The sequence below is a fragment of the Pristiophorus japonicus genome, chromosome 11, assembly GCF_044704955.1.
Source record: "Pristiophorus japonicus isolate sPriJap1 chromosome 11, sPriJap1.hap1, whole genome shotgun sequence".
NCBI lineage: Eukaryota > Metazoa > Chordata > Chondrichthyes > Pristiophoridae > Pristiophorus > Pristiophorus japonicus.
In genome coordinates this window covers 140,235,712-140,255,772 of record NC_091987.1, presented here as the reverse complement: position 1 = coordinate 140,255,772, position 20,061 = coordinate 140,235,712, and the positions used below count along the sequence as shown (strand labels likewise).

Genomic DNA, 20,061 nt, shown 5'->3' with positions numbered 1-20,061 from the left:
AGTGGGACACGACTCCCAATCTCCCGACTGCACAGTGGGACACGGCTCCCAATCTCCTGACTACACAGTGGGACACGACTCCCAATCTCCCGATTGCACAGTGGGACACGACGCCCAGACAATCTCCTGACTGCACAGTGGGACAAAGCTCCCAGACAATCTCCCGACTGCACAGTGGGACAAAGCTCCCAGTCAATCTTCCGACTGCACAGTGGGACACGGCTCCCAATCTCCCGACTGTAAAGTGGGACACGGCTCCCAATCTTTCACTTGTGCAGAAATTGGGTTCTTAAAATAAACCAAAGACTAATTCTTTCCTGCAAATAAAACAGGATTTCGACATAGCTTTTAAAGTATTGGCAGATATTGAAAGCTTCCAATAGTGCTGCTGACACACGCGGTCCAGATAATCACCCTTGCCGCTCTCCCCACGCCCTGTATCCCCAATGTGCTGGGACTGACAGCCAGTCCATGCCACTTCAGCACCAGGATGGAGTCGTTTGGTGGAAGGGAAGCCCTTCTCTCAAAATCGGGCGCAGGCTTCTCGGGGTTTTCTGCACCATTTGTGTGGACGGGAAATTGTGAACAGCTTGTGCCCAATTTGGTAATAGGGCCTTTGCTAGCCAGGCTCCCATGCCGCGATGCTGAAAAAGGAAAATCTACCCCATTCTGTTTTTCCAAACTATAGTGGATAAACGCAGAAATCCCGCAGGAAACCATGCTCAGCGAGAGGCGAGGTGGGAAATAAGACTACAGACAATTCTCCAACCCGTTCTCTACACAAATTCTTTATTTCCTTCTTGGGATGTGGGTGTCATTGGCAAGGCCGGCATTTATTGCCCATCTCTAGTTGCACTTGAGATGGTGGTGGTGAGCCGCCGTCTGGAACGGCTGCAGTTCTTGTGGTGAAACATAGAAATGTAGAAAATAGATGCAGGAGTAGGCCATTCGGCCTTTCGAGCCTGCACCACCATTCAAGATGATCATGGCTGATCATTCACCTCAGTAGCCCTTTCCTGCTTTCTCTCCATATCCTTTGATCCCTTTAGCCGTAAGGGCCATATCTAACTCCCTCTTGAATATATCCAATGATCTGGCATCAACAACATTCTGCGGTAGAGAATTAAACAGGTTAACAACTCTCTGAGTGAAGAAGTTTCTCATTATCTCGGTCCTACATGGCTTATTCCTTATCCTTAGACTGTGTCCCCTGGTTCTGGACTTCCCCAGTATCGGGAACATTCTTCCTGCTTCTAATCTGTCCAGTCCCATCAGAATTTTATATGTTTCTATGAGATCCCCTCTCATCATTCTAAACTCCAGTGAATACAGGCCCAGTCGATCCAGTCTCTCCTCATATCCTGGGAATCAGTCTGGTGAACCTTCGCTTCACTCCCTCAATCGCAAAAAACGTCCTTCCTCAGATTAGGAGACTAAAACCGAACACAATATTCCAGGTGAGGCCTCACCAAGGCCCTGTATAACTGCAGTAAAACCTCCCTGCTCCTATACTCAAATCCCCTAGCTATGAAAGCCAACATACCATTTGCCACCTTCACTGCCTGCTGTTCCTGCTTGCCAACTTTCAGTGACTGGTGTACCATGACACCCAGGTCTCGTTGCACCTCCCCTTTTCCTAATCTGTTGCCATTCAGATAATAATCTGCCTTCCTGTTTTTGCCACCCAAGTGGATAACCTCATATTTATCCACATTATACTGCATCTGCCATGCATTTGCCCACTCACCTAACCTGTCCAAGTCACTCTGCAGCCTCTTAGCATCCTCCTCACAGCTCACACCACCATCCAGCTTAGTGTCATCTGCAAACTTGGAGATATTACACTCAATTCCTTCATTAATGTATATTGTAAATAGCTGGGGTCCCAGCTCTGAACCTTGCGGTACTCCACTAGTCACTGCCTGCCATTCTGAAAAGGACCCGTTTATTCCTATTCTTTGCTTCCTGTCTGCCAACCAGTTCTCTATCCATATCAATACATTACCCCCAATACTATGTGCTTTAATTTTGCACACTAATCTCTTGTGTGGGACCTTGTCAAAAGCCTTTTGAAAGTCAAATACACCACATCCACTGGTTCTCCCTTATCCACTCTACTAGTTACATCCTCAAAAAACTCGATAAGATTTGTCAAGCATGATTTCGCTTTCATAAATCATGCTGACTTGGACCGATCCTGTCACTGCTTTCCAAATGTGCTGCTATTTCATCTTTAATAATTGATTCCAACATTTTCCCCACTACCGATGTCAGGCTAACCGGTCTATAATTACCCGTTTTCTCTCTCCCTCCTTTTTCAAAAAGTGCTGTTACATTAGCCACCCTCCAGTCCATAAGAACTGATCCAGAGTCGATAGACTGTTGGAAAATGATCACCAATGCATCTACTATTTCTAGGGCCACTTCCTTAACTACTCTGGGAAGCAGACTATCAGGCCCTGGGGATTTATCAGCCTTCAATCCCATCAATTTCCCTTACACAATTTCCTGACTAATAAGGATTTCCTTCAGTTTCTCCTTCTTGCTAGACCCTTGGTCCCCTAATATTTCCGGAAAGTTATTTGTGTCTTCCTTAGTGAAGACAGAACCAAAGAATTTGTTCAATTGGTCTGCCATTTCATTGTTCCCCATTATGAATTCACCTGATTCTGACTGAAGGGGCCTACGTTTGTCTTCACTAATCTTTTTCTCTTCACATATCTATAGAAGCTTTTGCAGCCAGTTTATATGTTACCAGCAAGCCTCCTCTCATACTCTATTTTCCCCCTCCTAATTAAACCCTCAGTCCTCCTCTGCTGAATTCAAAATTTCTCCCAGTCCTCAGGTTTGCTGCTTTTTCTGGCCAATGTATATGTACTCCCACAGTTAAGTCAGGGGTTCGGGGATTTTGACCCAACAATGATAAAGGAATGGCGATATATGTCCAAGTCAGGATGGTGTGTGACTTGGTCAGGAATGTCGCTTCCCACTGGGAGTATAGGATCAGTGTATTTATCTATTTACCTCTCTTTCACTACCTTTCCTCCGACAATCTACAAGGATTTGAAACACTGCTGGCATCTAATAGCTGTTGCTTGATATATTTAGGAGGCTTTCTCCTGATTCTTTTCAAACTTGGTGATGAAACAAGATTGAACGCTGTTCCCCACATGGAGTGCGGGAATGGTGAATTCATCCTCCAAAGGTTTTGAGGAAAGACTGAGTTTGACTCTAAAGAACTCAATTTCATAAAAAGGCAATTTTATATAAAGGAGAAAGGAAAAATCAGAGTTAATAATGGTGATCGATCTGAACAGTGCTTCCTGGTTGGGTTGATATTGATCTTTGTCCATAATAACATTATGGCACCACATGGATGTTACAACAATAACTTGTATGTATATTGCACCTTTAAAACATTTAAATTTTGATTCCTGATTGGTGAGTTTTTCCATCGCACGATGTTCTTCAAGACCACAATAATATTGAATAATGAATTATATTTTCCACTTGAGCATCTGCAGAACTCGGTGTTTAATTTCCCGACACAAAAGGCATCCGGCAGACATGAGAATATTACTCACTGCATCAATGCTGCTTCTGAAGGAAGATTTTCATTTATATTCACATGGATTTATCCTCTTGTCCAGGCCGGCCGTTGTTTATGAAAGTATTGAATCCCCTTCCAGTGAGAGAGTAATTTCTCTTCGGCTTCAGCTGAAGTCTTCCATCCATTTGGCACCTTCACTGGATGAACGACTGACACAGGTGGCAGCAGCCAAGAACTGCACTGAACCAGCTATTTAGATACAAGCTGCTGAGATCGTTCTCGCTAAAGAAAGGAGCAAAGAAAGACTTGCATTTAAGTAGCACCTTTCACAACCTCGGGACATCCCAAAGCGCTGTATAGCCAATAAACTACTTTTAAAGTATATTTACTGTTGTAAGGAAACGCAGCAGCTAATTTGCACACAGCAAGCTCCCACAAACAGCAATGTGATAATGACCAGACAATCTGTTTTATTAATGTTGGTTGAGGGATAAATTTTGGCCAGAGCACCGGAGATAACTCCCCTGATCATCTTCGAATAGTGCCATCGGATCTTTTATGTCTATCTGAGAGGGCAGACTGGACCTCGGTTTAACGCCTCATCTGAAAGATGGCACCACTGACAGTGCAGCACTCCCTCCTGAAGTGTCAGCCTGGATTATGTGCTCAAGTCTCTGGAGTAAGGCTTGGCGTATGACCATCTAATTTAAAGGCGAGGGACTGACACTTGGCTCGGTGGTAGCACTCTAACACGAGCGATGACAAACAAATACTCAGCAGAATGTTCAGGGTATTTATTTCCTCCATTGTCTAGTGTCTGAATGTTGGCAGCTTGAATTGGCTTATGCTTTGTTTCAGATGTGCTCCCTCTGCAATCAGTAGGTGTACTGTCTGGCTATGTACAGCAGTAAGTGTACTGTCTGGCTATGTACAGCAGTAGGTGTACTGTCTGGCTATGTACAGCAGTAGGTGTACTGTCTGGCTATGTACAGCAGTAGGTGTACTGTCTGGCTATGTACAGCAGTAGGTGCACTTTCTGGCTGTGTGCAGCAGTAGGTGTACTGTCTGGCTATGTACAGCAGTAGGTGTACTGTCTGGCCATGTACAGCAGTAGGTGCACTGTCTGGCCATGTACAACAGTAGGTGTACTGTCTGGCTATGTACAGCAGTAGGTGTACTGTCTGGCTATGTACAGCAGTAGGTGCACTTTCTGGCTGTGTGCAGCAGTAGGTGTACTGTCTGGCTATGTACAGCAGTAGGTGTACTGTCTGGCCATGTACAGCAGTAGGTGCACTGTCTGGCCATGTACAACAGTAGGTGTACTGTCTGGCTATGTACAGCAGTAGGTGTACTATCGCGCTATGTACAGCAGTAGGTGTACTATCTCGCTATGTGCAGGCTTTCCCTGACAGTATGCTGGGTGGCCTAGACCCTCTTGCACTGCACAGTGTGAGGGACCGGAATGTGAGTCAGCCACATCAGCACTATGGTGACTTGCTGCTTCTATCTGTTTCTGTCACCTCCTCCCAAGCCTGCTGCAGCAAGCCTTCCTGGGGGAGGGAGACACCCGTCCGACAAAGGGTCTTCGACCTGAAACGTTAACTCTGTTTCTCTCTCCACAGATGCTGCCTGACCCGCTGAGATTTCCAGCATTTTTTGTTTATATTTCAGATTCCAGCATGCGCAGCATTTTGCTTTTGTCCCAGTGAGTGCATGGCTTCTCTCAATGACCCCGTGCAGTCGGGCTTCCAGCCTTCAGCAGTTTTATCAACTGCTGTCTGTGCCTGACTTCCCAGTGCTGCTCCAACTTTTTAAGTGCTTCCTAATTGTATTTCACAGCAGATTGGGACATTATTGCATCTTCTGTTTCATTGATTGGCTAACTCTGTGGCAACGAAAGTCCACATTTTAACCCATGAACTGAAAACAGCAATAGAATAGGATAAGGTAAATTGTTGCAACCCTCTAAAACCAACAGTGGCCCAGAGATGAAACCCCATTCATGGACAATTAGCAGACTGCCTGTTTTAGAAACAAATGGTCGCCCTCCCTGATATATCCATACAATAAATCACTCTCTCTCCCAATGGGATAGACTCTCTTTCCAGATTGTCCTGGGACCATGTGTACAGTGCTCCCTCCAAATCAGAATGATGCATTGGTCCCAACGGAGCTCGGAATTTACATTGGGTAAAAATCAGGCTGTAATTACGGAGCGTGACCCTGGAGTTGGAGTATGCAGTGTCCACCGGTACGCTCGTGGCCTTCTGCGAGAGGTGGGCGCCAAAGGGACTGGAGTGCATCATTAGCCCGGCAACCAAATTTAAATTTGAACCAGTTGGCTGTCCAAAGTTTAATTTGTTTACTTGTCGGTTTTAGTGCCCCCCTTTAACCAGGGGGCACTTGATTTACAGGTGCAACTTAAAATAGTTGTAATTACGGGGCAGATTCGTGTCCCTACCACAGAGTGCGTATCAGGGATTTGGATTCAAAGGTTAGAAATCCCCACACGATTTTCCATCCGTTTATTTTGAGAGATGGAGACAGGTGCAGGGTGTGCTGACCCCCACACTGGAATTCCTCAAACCCACCCCCATTGTGTGAAACTGTGTGTGGGGCGCTCTGCTTCATAATATCTGCTCACATATTCCACACATGGAAGGACAGGACTCTACGTAGAATGCCATGAATAGAACAAAGCAAAGAGGTTAGTGCTGCCCAGGTAAGGGAAGTGGTATTAATGAGTATGTGTAAAATTACTGGTAATCCAGCACGGCTTGTGATATTTTAGCAGCAACTTAGTTTTCACTTACCTTTCTCAGTATATTTATAATTTTCATCAAACAACCAAATATAAATGAAAGGATTGTCAGTTGTAGCAATGTTAATTTTTCAGCATTTCCAAAAATAATAGTGCTGCTCATTGCACACCTTCCCAGAGCATTAAGGGATTAACTTCAATGGAAGGCTATTTCCCTGAAGCAGGTCGCACATCATTTCCCAGCTTAAGGAAGTCGTATCGGATCCACTACAGCGTCACACCCACTGCAGTATAACTGCAGTCATTGCAAAGGGAATTTTCAAAGGGTTCCTCTGGTCTGCTTCGTTGGTGCATTGGACTACCTGGGAAACTTTAATATTAACAGAGAACTAACATTCAATTGGATTCAGGTAGAAGTGGATTGATAGTTCAAATTGCACCATGTATGATATCTCAGTGAGGTTTTCCTCTGTAAGCTAGATCCTCCACAAGCACTGCCCCTGGGACAGTTAGCGGGGGGGGGTGCCTCTCTGTCTCTACATTCTGGCGGAGAGCGATCAGCAGGTTAGTGCCTTACAGCTGCGGTGTCACCGGAGCAGGCTGGCATTCCCTCACTCCGGCTCCTCATCTGCCAAAGAGGAGCAGATACTCAAATGGGTGAAAATTCAGAATGTATTTTAACCCTGACCTGAATCCAGTGCAATTCACTCCTGAAAACATAGTAGAACCAACGACAAACTGCAGAGGTAAGAAACAAAGAACAATCGTGTTTCATGACCTCGGGGATGTCCCAAAACGCTTCACAGCCAATGAAGTACATTTGGAGTGTAGTCCCTGATCTAATGTAGGCAGAGGTGCTGGATTTGGTTATATTTGTTTCTATCCAATTTCTTTCTCTTCCCCCACTGGGTTCCGGTTCCAGATGCTCAGTCCAAGTGTCCATTATTCATGTCTAAACCTTGATAATGAGTGGGCAGGCTATTGAAACGTGTGCTACTCACAGCCGCGGCCAATCCTGTCCTTGGCCTATATCCACCTGTGGGCATCTCCAACAGCAGTCAGTGTGGGATGATTGGGAGCAGGAAGCTCCCCTTCCCTAACCCAAGGGCAGCACCCACTGAGGTCAGCTGACAGCGCGGTGCAGCAATTGAACCTGGGAGCTGTCTGTCTGTCCGAGTCTGAGACACAGACCTTGCCTCAGACACCAGGGAGCACATGTCATTTCGCTCCGTGATGTACTGCAGTGGAATGCTGCTAATCGAGACCAGTTTGTTCCAGCTATCAAATTGCCATTTACATTCCCCATGATAGCCCTGGTGCAGTGAGGTGGAGCAGCAAATGCCACAGACATTTCCAGTTCTCCTGTACTGTAATATTTAAATACAAACCATCCCTCCCCACTCCTGAGCTCACAACTCCCGGCACTGATTCTAGGTTTAAAGCAGTTTCAAACTTGGAGGAATGCCTTGCCCTTTTCTCCCCACATTACAGTCCCTATCTCTCTCACAACTCTGTGCCGTCAGTGTGAGCTTATGTGGGGATTGAATGAGCTGCTCCTTTCACTGATCCTGTAGCCCCTCCTCTGTGTGGACCTCATTGTCCCTGTGACCCACGAGTCCCGCAGTACCTCCTAACCGTTTGGACTAACCATCGTCGATCACTGATGCTCGCTGCACTTTATTTCCCCCCAGCCATTGGCTCCGGACAGTATGGTCAACATCACCACACTCGAGCGAGGCTCAAATTCCAAATAACAAACTTGAGTTATTCACAGAAATTATCAGTAGGACACAAACGGAACAGCACAAGCTTTTCTACAATGACAAACTCTTACAGTTTTAAAGGGGCCGCAGGAAGAGAGAGAGACACAGACCTCTGAAGGTAGCAGCAGTTAAGAAGGCTGTTAAAGAAACTTACAGGATCCTGGGCTTTATAACAGAGGCACAGAGGACAAAGCAAGGAAGAGAAATGTGTATGTTAACGTGGGGATAAAAGAGCCTTCATAGTGGCAATAAATTTTTACAAGTTTAAATCTATGCTTAAAACTTAAAACCGCACCGGGAGTGTAAGTCAGGTCAGGAGTCGGGAGGGGGCCTTGCCATTTAAAGGGCCCAGTGTCGGCTGCTCCAGGGAAAACCAACCCTTGAGATAGCCTACATAATCAAAAAAAAATAAGTACTTGCCACAATCACCATCCTGATGGCCGCCACTCCCGGTCCAAGATCCCCAACCACCAATCTCCAGGCCCCCCAATAATCTTCCTCAACCCCAGCCCCAAGAATCAGCCCCCCCCCCCCCCCCAATCTTCCGACCTCCAACGTTCAGGCTTCCTAATCTATCTTCCTCCCCTGACCTCCAGGCCCGATCTTCATCAGGATTCTATGGCAATCACTTGCAGGTTGAATGATGCACAGGGCAGAGTTATTGCACCTTTGCGGTTTAGTTAACACCAAAGAGAAAAGGCAAAGTTCAATGAGACAAAAGGACCTGGCCCCAAATGAAGTGGCAGAAAAGTTAGAAAACCGATCGAGAGATCAGCAGTGGGGAATCTTCCAAGTATTCGATGGATAGAGCGGACAATGGGTGGACAGAGTGGATGGAGCAGAGAATGGGAGATGGAACGGAGAATGGGCGGGTAGAGTCATGGCAAAGAAAGCAGCAGATACCAGAATTCTCTGAGGTACCTGGCCCTCAGACCAGGTGTGTCGACTGTGAACCATGTGTGGCCCACAGTGAAACCCAGGCAACCCTGTCCTGCCTGTGTTTGCATTTCTTATTTGCTGGTTTGTCCTATTGAGTTTCCGTTAGGCCTGGGGTTTTAGAAATGGCTGTTCCCCCTTTGGTGGATTAATCTCAAATCAGAACACTGGGATCATAGATTCATAGAATGACACAGCACAGAAGAAGGCCATTCGGCCCATCGTTTCTGTGCTGGCTCTTTGAAAGAGCTCTCCAATAAGTCCCACTCCCTGCTCTTTCCCCAGAGCCCAGCAAATCCCGCCTCAGATTGGTTAGTATCAGCAGCCCGAGATATACGGCAATGAATGGGATGTAGTTCCCGAGGCTCCGTGGCACACACTGTACAGTCCACAAAGGTGACCAGCTTGGACACCCAACCTTTGAGCACGCTGTAAATGTGTTGTGCACCTTGTGTGTTCACATGCCCCTCAGAAATGTCTAAACCCAGCAATGCAGCCTCGTTAATAGTAAATCAGAACCCAACAACTGCCAGTTTGCTAACTAGCTTAATTAACATGTTTGTATTTTCTTTCTTTTACTTCCCCCTCTTCTCCCATCTGATTGTCACTAACAGTAAATGACACGTACACACAGATAAATAGTCCCTTCATGCTTTCCAGCTTCATTCCACTACAGCCTTTCCAACCTGACAACAGTGACTGCACTTCAGAAATACTTCCCCTTTGGGACATCCTGAGGTTGTGAAAGGCGCTGTTATAAATACAAATCTTTCTGCAGTAGTTTTTGGGTAAAATTAGCACAGCCAGGAATGTTGGAGCTTTGGACCGTGGGACGTTACCCTACAAACGCAGCGTGTGTGGCTGGAATTCCACGTGCCGCTATTTGTGAGGAGCCTTTGATCCATTTGAAATGAAAGCTCCAGTGGCTCCCTGGAGAGAGGAATTCCAGATGTGGACATCCCACTGCGTAATGTCAGGTCCATCTGGGAAAATCCCAACATGGATCCTGGCCCAACGGGAAGGTGGAGCAGCCAATCAGGTGTGGAGTTCAGCACGCCGGATTGGTGGCGCTCCCAATATTCCGGTGCTCCATCACTGGGAAATCAGGAATGATGGCAATGCCCAATCCACCGATCCGTGCTCCCATCAAGTAAGGCCCCACACTGGGAGCCTCACCTGCTGAAACTTTACCCTATTATCTTTTAATGGAATTCAAGGCAAGACTTTTTCACCAAAAGAGCAGAGTAAGTGGAATTCCCGACTACTCTCATGGGGAAGCAGTATTCCAGGCCACTTTGACAAGGAAACTTGTCTCTGCAAATTTCAGGACCAGTGGCTGTGCTGTTCATTCCTGATACCATCGACCTGTGACAGGTAACCTCATGTCAACATTACCACGAGCAGTCTGTCAAGGTCTTAACCATCAAGGTCTTGAGTTATCCTCTATGCAGAGGGCAATCTTCACTCAGAAGCTCTCTCTCCAGGACAGGGGAGCAGTTTGAGGAGCTTAGCTGCATCCATAGGGCCTCAGCTCGGAAACATATTTTAACAAGAATCATTCGACACAGGGGTGGGGGAGGGGCGGCGGCAGACACACGGAACCACATTTGCCGGCCGTTACTGAAATCAATGGGACTGAACATCGGGCGGGGCGTATAACAGGTGACCAATGCAATCTGTCTGTTTGTGTCCCCGACAATGCCCAGTTTCACCCTCCAAGAGGTCCTAATCAATTCTATTTTTGATAAACTCAGAGATTTTTACTATTCCCAATTTGTTTGCTTTTAAAATAAATACAAAGTGGACGAGAAGGCACCTGGGCCCAGTGATTTTCCCTGGTGGGTCAAACCCCAACATTAACGTGCGCAGTCTGATTTGCTGCCATATGATCCCAGGAGCAGTAAAATGGCAGCTTGTAATCAGATCCGAGGGTTAACAAATCACAAGCAACAAGCTCCTTGCTGTAAATTAATCTTTGTGGAGGTGTGATTTAATTCAGGCAGAAGGCTTTGAAATAATCTGTGGCAAGACAACTGAAGCACGACTGACCAGTATGGAGAAAGGCAGAAACAATCCACCGGGCAATTACAGGAAGGGTTGTCTGCAGCACAAGCAACTCCCTGAGGGAACACTCGATACTTTGCTAAATCATGTTGATGGCACGGATGGGCACAGGGCTTCCAAGTATCCCAGTGTCCGTGTCTAAAAGACCTGCCCTGAGGTAGGACACACAATGTTAGGTTGCCATGCCAATGTAGAGAAGGAGATCGACATTCACCTGGGAGTATTGAGCACATTTAGGTTTCAGTACTTTAAGGGTTGAGTCAACTTTTTACATAATTTCACTCTTGGTAATGTGCAGAGTTTAAATTTTGAGGCAGTGTAGCATATGTTGTTTGTAAATTGTGTGTCCCCTGTGTGTTCACATTTGTAGCATGTTTCACTTGGAGTTACTGAAGCTGCTTAGATCCCACTTCTCAATAACTCCATTGAGTTTGGGGGTGGTTACACACCAACGACGGGACAAAGCTAACCTGTATCATTTCTGGGGTTGTGTCATTTGCACAACATGGTCACACTCCCTGCACATAGAACGACACAGAATTTACAGCACAGAAACAGGCCATTCGGCCCAACTGGTCTACCCCAGTGTTTATGCTCCACAGGAGCCTCCTCCCACCCTACTTTATCTCACTCTATCAGCATCTCCTATTCCTTTTCCCTTCATGTACATATCTAGCTTCCCCTTAAAGACATCTGTGCTATTCGCCTCAACCACTCCGTGTGATAGTAAGTTCCACATTCTCGCCACTCTCTGGGTAAAGAAGGTTACCTGATATATAGGAAGTGTGCTGCGTTCAATAGACGGGATCTCTGCTAAGACCATTTGTTAAAGGGCCGCTCCTCGCTCTCTTGAAGCTGGCCTGCATATTGCTGAGGAACTTTCCTCATTAAGACTCACCACAGCAGTATTGAGGATGAAGAGCAAGGCAGCTCCTGGTGAGTACATGATCTTTGGAGGCCTTTCTCCACAAGGCCTTTCGATGCTCCTGCAGCTGCCACCATTTCCTGGCTGCCCTGCAATGATTTGAGCCCCTGTTGGATGCTGGCAGGGCAGTGGGCTCCACCACAGACACTCCTAATGCATCTGATGCTGAGCATCCTTCTTGCCATAGCAGGACTCCTGAGATTATCATCTGTTGCTCTACAGCCATGGACAGAGAAACCATGTGCCTCTGTTCAGCTGCATCAAGTTTCACATCTGCATCCTCTGGCTTCCATGCACTCTGTGTCTCACCGTGTGCCAACCCCTCATCCACATGCTCTACACCCCCTCGGGTAGGTGTCTCTGGACTGCTGAGTGCAAGGAAGAGGGTGAATGAGGGGTGACTGAGTTTCACCAGGGCTGCCAGAGGAAGACAAGACTGTTGGGTCTTGGTCTTCACAAACCTACTCTGCTGTCTCCTGGCTTGCAGCCCTTGGAGTAAAGAAACAGCACTGTTAACTTGGGTGTCCTTGAGCAGCATCCTAACTTATTCAGCTACTACATGGATTTCATGTGAAGAAAGTGGTAGCTGGGAAAGAGATTGAAGAATATATAGCAGCATTAAATTCAAAATGGTACAGAAACATAAAAACATAGAAAATAGGTGCAGAAGTAGACAATTCGGCCCTTCGAGCCTGCACCACCATTCAATATGATCATGGCTGATCATGCAACTTCAGGACCCGATTCCTGCTTTCTCTCTATACCACTTGATCCCTTTAGCTGTAACTAACTCCCTTTTGAATATATCTAACAAACTGGCCTCAACAACTTTCTGTGGTAGAGAATTACACAGGTTCACAATTCTCTGAGTGAAGAAGTTTCTCCTCATCTCGGTCCTAAATGGCTTACCCCATATCCTTAGATTGTGACCCCGGTTCTGGACTTCCCCAACATTGGGAACATTCTTCCTGCATCCAACCTGTCCAATCCCGTCAAAATGTTATATGTTTCTATGAGATCCCCTCTCATTCTTCTAAATTTCAGTGAATATAAGCCTAGTCAATCCAGTCTTTCTTCATATGTCAGTCCTGCCATCCCGGGAATCAGTCTGGTGAACCTTCGCTGCATTCCCTCAATCGCAAGAATGTCCTTCCTCAGATTAGGAGACCAAAACTATATACAATATTCCAGGTGAGGCCTCACCAAGGCCCTGTAGTACTGCAGTAAGACCTCCCTGCTCCTATACTCAAATCCTCTTGCTATGAAGGCCAACATGCCATTTGCCTTCTTCACTGCCTGCTGTACCTACATGCCAACTTTCAATGACTGATGTACCAGGACACCCAGGTCCCGTTGCACCTCCCCTTTTCCTAATCTGTCACCATTCAGGTAATATTCTGCCTTCCTGTTTTTGCCACCAAAATGGATAACCTCACATTTATCTACATTATACTGCATCTGCCATGCATTTTCCCACTCACCTAACCTGTCCAAGTCATCCTGTAGCCTCTTAGCATCCTCCTCACAGCTTACACTGCCACCCAGCTTAGTGTCATCAGCAAACTTGGAGATATTACACTCAATTCCTTCGTCTAAGTCATTAATGTATACATTCTCACAACCCCATTGAAGGCACAGAGTCCCACATTTCCATCTCCATCTTCAGCTGAGAATGTAAAGGGCAAGAATAAGCTTCCCGAATCCCTCGATTAGATTCCACCTGTATCTTACTCCCAGTATCTGTGATTGTATATAGAAGCCAGCCAAACCCCTCAATTAGAATTAAGACTGTGACTCACAGCCAGGTATCCATTATTCATATTATAGAATCATAGAGATTTACATCATGGATCGAGGCCATTTCGGCCCATTGTGCCCGCGCTGGCCAACAAGCCTATCCAGCCTAATCCCACTTTCCAGCTCTAGGTCCATAACCCTGCAGGTGACAGCACTTCAAGTGCACATCCAAGTACTTTTTAAATGTGGTGAGGGTTTCTGCCTCTACCACCCTTTCAGGCAGTGAGTTCCAAACCCCCACAACCCTCTGTGTGAAGAAATTTCCACTCGAATCCCCTCTAAACCTTCTACCAATTACTTTAAATTTATGCCCCCTGATTATTGACCCTCTGCTAAGGGAAATGGGCCCTTTCTATCCACTATATCTAGGCCCCTCATAATTGTATACACCTCAATGAGATCTCCCCTCAGCCTCCTCTGCTCCAAGGAAAATAAACCCAGCCTATCCATTCTGTCCTCATAGCTAAGATTTTCCACTCCTGGCAACATCCTTGTAAATCTCCTCTCCAGTGCAATCACGTCCTTCCTGTAATGCAGTGGCCAGAACTACACGCAGTACTCCAGCTGTGGCCTAACCAGTGCTTTATATAGTTCAAGCATAACCAACCTGATCTTATATTTTATGCCTCGGCTAATAAAGGCAAGCATTCCGTATGCCTTCTTAACCACCTTATCCATCTGGCCTGCTACCTTCAGGGATCTGTGGACATGCACTCCTAGATCCCTTTGTTCCTCTACACTTCTCAATGTCCTACCATTTAATGTGTATTCCCTTTCCTTGTTAGCCCTCCCTAAATGCATTACCTCACACTTCTCTGGATTAAATTCCATTTGGCACTGTTCTGCTCACCTTACCAGTTGATATCTTCCTGCAGTCTGCAGCTTTCTTCTTCTTTATCAAGCACACAGCCGACTTTAGTATCATCTGTAAACTTCTTAATCATACCCCCTATATTAAAGTCTAGATCACTGATGCATATCATTCATGTATGGGCAACCCAGAGTACAAGCCAATTATGGCCATTGCTTCCTGTTCCTGTGGTGTCAAGTGCCCGATGTTGGCACACACTCCTCTAGTAGTGTTGCCTGACATAGTGTGTTGTCCTCTTCTGCAGGAGGAATGCATTGTGTTGATTGGCTGCTGCAGTCCTCAGATCCTGCAGTCGCAACCAGCCAGTGGCAGTCTGGTGATGTCAGCTGTGGCTCAGTGGGTAGCACTCTCGCCTCAGAGTCAGAAGGTTGTGGGTTCAAATCCCACTCCAGAGACTTGAGCACAGAATCGAGGCTGACACTCCCATGCAGTGCTGAGGGAGTGCTGCACTGTCAGAGGTGCCATCTTTCAGATCAGATGTAATACTGAGGCCCTATCTATCCTCTCCGGTGGATGTAAAAGATTCCATGGCACTATTAGAAGAAGAATAAGCAAGTTCTCCTGATGTCCTGGTCAATATTTAACCTCCAAGCAAGATCATTAACTCGAGTCGCTTATCTCATTGATGTTTGTGGGACCGTTTGTTACGTAAATTGCCTGCTGTACGTTACAACAATGGCTACATTTAGAAAGTGAACCACTTTGGAACATCCTCAGGTCATAAAAGACACTACATAAATGCAATTTATTTCTTTCTAGGTCACCACAAGTCTGAATCTTTATGCCTCAGACTCACTTCAGCTACCACAAGGAAATTAGCACTATCATTCAATTCACTGTGCACAGATTCACCAGGCAGGTTACTGATGTATTATTCATCATGTTTCCTCTGGATTCCCAAAATTAACATTGAAAGGGTCCTGCAATTCTTCCACACTGCTGGATTCCTTGAAATGGGAGGTGTTATTGGAGACATTCATGTGTCCAACTCTATGGGCTTCATGAACCCTGAGGGATTGCATTCCCTCAGATTTCAGGTGGTCAGTCATCAGCAACACAGACTCGGGGAGAGCAATGCCTGTTTCCCCAACGACACTCACAATGCCATTGACTTAAGTCTATTTGAAAGAGAAGGCAAACGTTAAGGATGGCTGTTAGGGCCCCAAGGCTACCTTCTCCAGCCCTGCCACATGGCACCATTGAGACAAAGTGCACAGAGCAGTCGAGCGACGGTACAAGGCCCATGCAGCCAGCGGGGTCACTACTGACCACCAGTGCGTCAGAGGCTTGAGCAAATCAGGGATCATCTTACACTCCAGGCCGTCCAGGGCCACCAAGGCTCTCATAGATGCTGCAAGCCCCACAACTTGGCCATCCAGACAGGCCCATCAATGGAGCAAATGAAGAGAGGCCCACCCAGAGCCAAGAGCAGAGGGAATGCCCTGCAGCGGAGGTGAAGTGGTGAAACCCCGCGTAATGAGTTGGGTTAGTGTCGGGACTACTGTTCCCCTCAAAATATCTACATTGATCAGGATCTGTATATAAGATGCACAATATCAAAAATTGCAGACAATGCACGGATAGTGAGCGTATCTAACTGCAGATATTGCAGATAGTGAGCGTATCTAACTACAGATATTGCACAGATAGTGAGCGTATCTAACTACAGATATTGCACAGATAGTGAGCGTATCTAATTGCAGATAGTGAGCGTATCTAACTACAGATATTGCACAGATAGTGAGCGTATCTAACTACAGATATTGCACAGATAGTGAGCGTATCTAACTGCAGATATTGCAGATAGTGAGCGTATCTAACTACAGATATTGCACAGATAGTGAGCGTATCTAACTATAGATATTGCAGATAGTGAGCGTATCTAACTACAGATATTGCACAGATAGTGAGCGTATCTAACTACAGATATTGCACAGATAGTGAGCGTATCTAACTATAGATATTGCAGATAGTGAGCGTATCTAACTACAGATATTGCACAGATAGTGAGCGTATCTAACTGCAGATATTGCACAGATAACTGTGAAGAGGACTGGTGTCTGCTTCAGAAGGACATGTCTAGCCTAGTTGATTGGCCAGAAAGATAACAGAAGAATTTAATGGAGAGAAATGTGAGCAGATTCTGGTTGAGAGGAAGAATAAGGAGAAGAAATATACGTTAAATGGCAAAACTTTAAGAATGAGTAGAGGAGCAGAGTGGCCTCCGTGTTCAGGTACACAGCCTTTAAAAGTGGAAGGGCATGTTTTTGGGCAATAGCGATCATAGTGGAAAGTCTAGCCCTGCAATCCTACATCGACTCTGGTTCCCAGAATGTTGAGACCATTTTTACTGATTGGAATCCAAGGCACCAACTACAGCAGCCTGAGCAGATGCTACAGCTGGGTTTATGACCTCTGGCACAGGGGGAGCTCTACTGCAAGTAGCCCCGGAGTTATCACCAGCTCCATGCTGGACTACAGATCGACTGAACCATTATGCATGACTGCACCCCTGTGGGTAGTGGACTCCTCCGCACAGTCACTGCCAGGCCCTGATGGTTGATTGGCACACCCTGTAATGAACGCAAGGACTGTTCATGCTCAGTTAGTAAGCTTTTAAATGTAGGCCTCAGATCCCAGGACTCTGCCACTAAGGAAGGAGGTGGGATGTTCTCTGGCCGTCAGGTTTGTGCTCCTGGGCACTCGTGCTCACCCAGTGGCAGCCTCCTCAAACTGACTGAAGTCTGCGGGGTGGTTGTTGTTGCGCTGGCGCTTGTTACAGGAGGAGTAAGTGACCCGCGGAGCTGTTCTTTTTGGATGCAATTGGGACCGGAAGCGGGTCCTTGGGGTTCACAGCAGAAGAGGAACACATGTTAGGATGCTAGCTGTAGGACACTCCTTCATGCAGGTTACCTAGCTAACAGTGTGGCATGCTGTAATGGATGTAAGTAAGTAAGTTGAAGAATAACAGAACATGGAAAGTCCTAACAACGTCGTTCAGAGAGGCCTCCAGATTCATCTGCTTCAGTGTTTTCAGGCCTCAGGTAATTGAGCAAAACCTGTTCAAATGGACTCAAAGTTGTGGGCCCCTCTGGTTGGGTAACGCTTTCCTGTTATGCATGGCCTTGTTTAGTGCTGAGGTGCCGGAAGTTTGCAGAGCACATAGTGTGAGTTCCACGTGTCTGCTTTGTAGTCCAGTTTGCGTGTGAGCGAGCGAGCGAGCACCATGCAGGCTGGATGTGTTGTAAGGGTTCATTTGGACTCACCTTTGCCAACTGTGTGAGGTGTCAGTAACCAGGTGTGGCTGCAGTGTGGCCTTGCCCGGGAAGCCTAGGAAGCAATGTTTTGTGCAGCTTTAGTCAGAGTCTAATGGTACAAGAGAAAAATAGTAGATTCCCTGATTCATGCTCTCTAAGTGAGACCACACATTCGTAACATTTACCCCCAAAAGCTCTGAGTTAGCTTTTTTAAAAAAACTTTCATGTGTGATCTTTGTATCTTTTATTTTGTACACTTGTTGTTTAAAGTGGGAGCATTTAATTTGCAACTATATTTTTTTGCTAGTCATTGAAGAGACCACAGGAGGAAATCGTATGTCCATAAAATATTAGGTTGCCATGGAAACTGCTATGGCAACCTAACTTTTCCAGCCACCCAAGCAATGATTTGTCGCAGCAATCTAAATTTACATTTAATCTAGTCCCTTTAATTGACAGTCCTAACATTCGTTTCTGACAGTGTGTTGACACGCAGGCTTCAAACCTCTATTAACAGAGTGAAGGAGATAAAGTGATGACTTGTATACACACTGTCTGCATTTATTGAATATCTGACAGAAGGATTTGATGGAAGGAGCAGCAGGGTCGAGTGTTTTGTGTGGGGGACAAATGAGGGAAGGAGGAGAGGAAAATGCTCCTCTTCGTATCAGTTTCCATTCACACACACACACTGGGTCGTGAGCACCACATTGGGAATCAGGGCATCTCCTCTGATTATTCAGAAGTGACATTTGCTAGTGGGAGATTACAAATCATTTTGTATCCAAATCTCAAGCAGTCTCTATTGATTGTGCTTTCGACTTGTCTCATTATCTATGGATTCAAAAAGATTGTTTTTTTTTTAATTTAATCCCAAGCTTTTTAAAATTGTGGTTTGATCAAAAAGGAAATGCACGTAGAATGGTGGCAGAGAGCTCATTGCAAAATCATAAGCTTCAAAAGTGAAATAAACCATCCAAGGATGTCATGTCAGTGAGTGTCCAAATCCCTAGCAAGGACTGGGGTGCTGAGAAATCCAAGCAAGGGTGAACAACACGCACACTGCCTGCACTTTCTACCATCAACTGTGGAAACACAAGAAACAAGGACAGACTTGCATTTATATAGTGCCTTTCACAACCTCAGGACATCCCATAGTGCTTTACGGCCAATTAAATTCTTTTGACGTGTAGTCACTGTTGTAATGCAGACAACAAGGATGTTATACAAGCTTAAGACAGATTGTATCCTTAGCAATACTTGGAGGTGTATAAGGAAGTGGCTGCAAGAGGAAAGAGTGGACCAGAGAGGTAATGTCAGACTAATGAGATGTATTTATTGGAGTTCCTTAGGGATCACTAGCTGGGGTGAGAGCTCAGGTGAGAGAATTGGTCCTAGTGTGGAGGGAACTGAAAACAATGGCTTCAGATTTCTCAATACTGAGCTGGAGCTATGGCTTGTTCATTATTTTAATCCAGTGGTGTAACAACAGTATCTCCTTGTGATCTGATCTGGACTGAGCAAGGACTTGGTGGGCTGAGGACAGATGGATGTTGTTAAGCTGCTTTGTTTCACAGAGAGTGAACACAGAGCAACGGTAATGATTGGATTTGGTTATTTCAATCAGTACAACTTGTCATCGTGTAATAATATAAAATAATGAACACGCCACACTTCCCCGCAGTGGGGCAGCTTCCTTGACTTAAACAGAACGGGGTTAAAATTGTCCCGCTGGTAGGTGCTGACGGGGTGCGATTACCTTTTCTCCCAGGGGCGGGTGGCAATGGCACCTGGAGCAAAATTGCCCCGAGGTTTTGGGGACGATTTTCAGTTTGTGCCACGCCCCGCGATTTGTATCCTGGGCCGACACACACTTGGCAATAATGTCATCTTCATGCGTGCCGACCCCTTTGCGCCCCGTGGGGGAAATTTTCCTGTGGGACGTGAGCCTGAGTACCGGGATCGCACCGCGTTCGGGCCCGTTTCCCCGGCGTGTTGCGGTGCGCGGGCATGATAAACACCGCAGGAACGCAGTGGGTTTGGGGGACACTGAATATTTTACAGTGCGTGTTCAGGTTGACGTTACCAGTTGATGCTGAGCTCTGCAAAATGGCAGAGCCTGTCGAAGTGAGTAGCT

At 46.2% G+C, this 20,061-nt stretch overlaps 1 protein-coding gene across 1 annotated transcript in view; it reads left to right on the top strand.

Annotated features, from left to right (window-relative positions):
* The window catches only part of LOC139275858 (ecto-NOX disulfide-thiol exchanger 1-like), a 287,201-nt gene that overhangs the window by 198,241 nt on the left and 68,899 nt on the right, over nucleotides 1-20,061 (top strand). Inside the window, exon 10 of the mRNA XM_070893066.1 lies at nucleotides 16,694-16,710. Within this exon, the coding sequence (XP_070749167.1) occupies nucleotides 16,694-16,710 (17 nt within the window). The remainder of the gene's footprint in view (nucleotides 1-16,693; nucleotides 16,711-20,061) is intronic.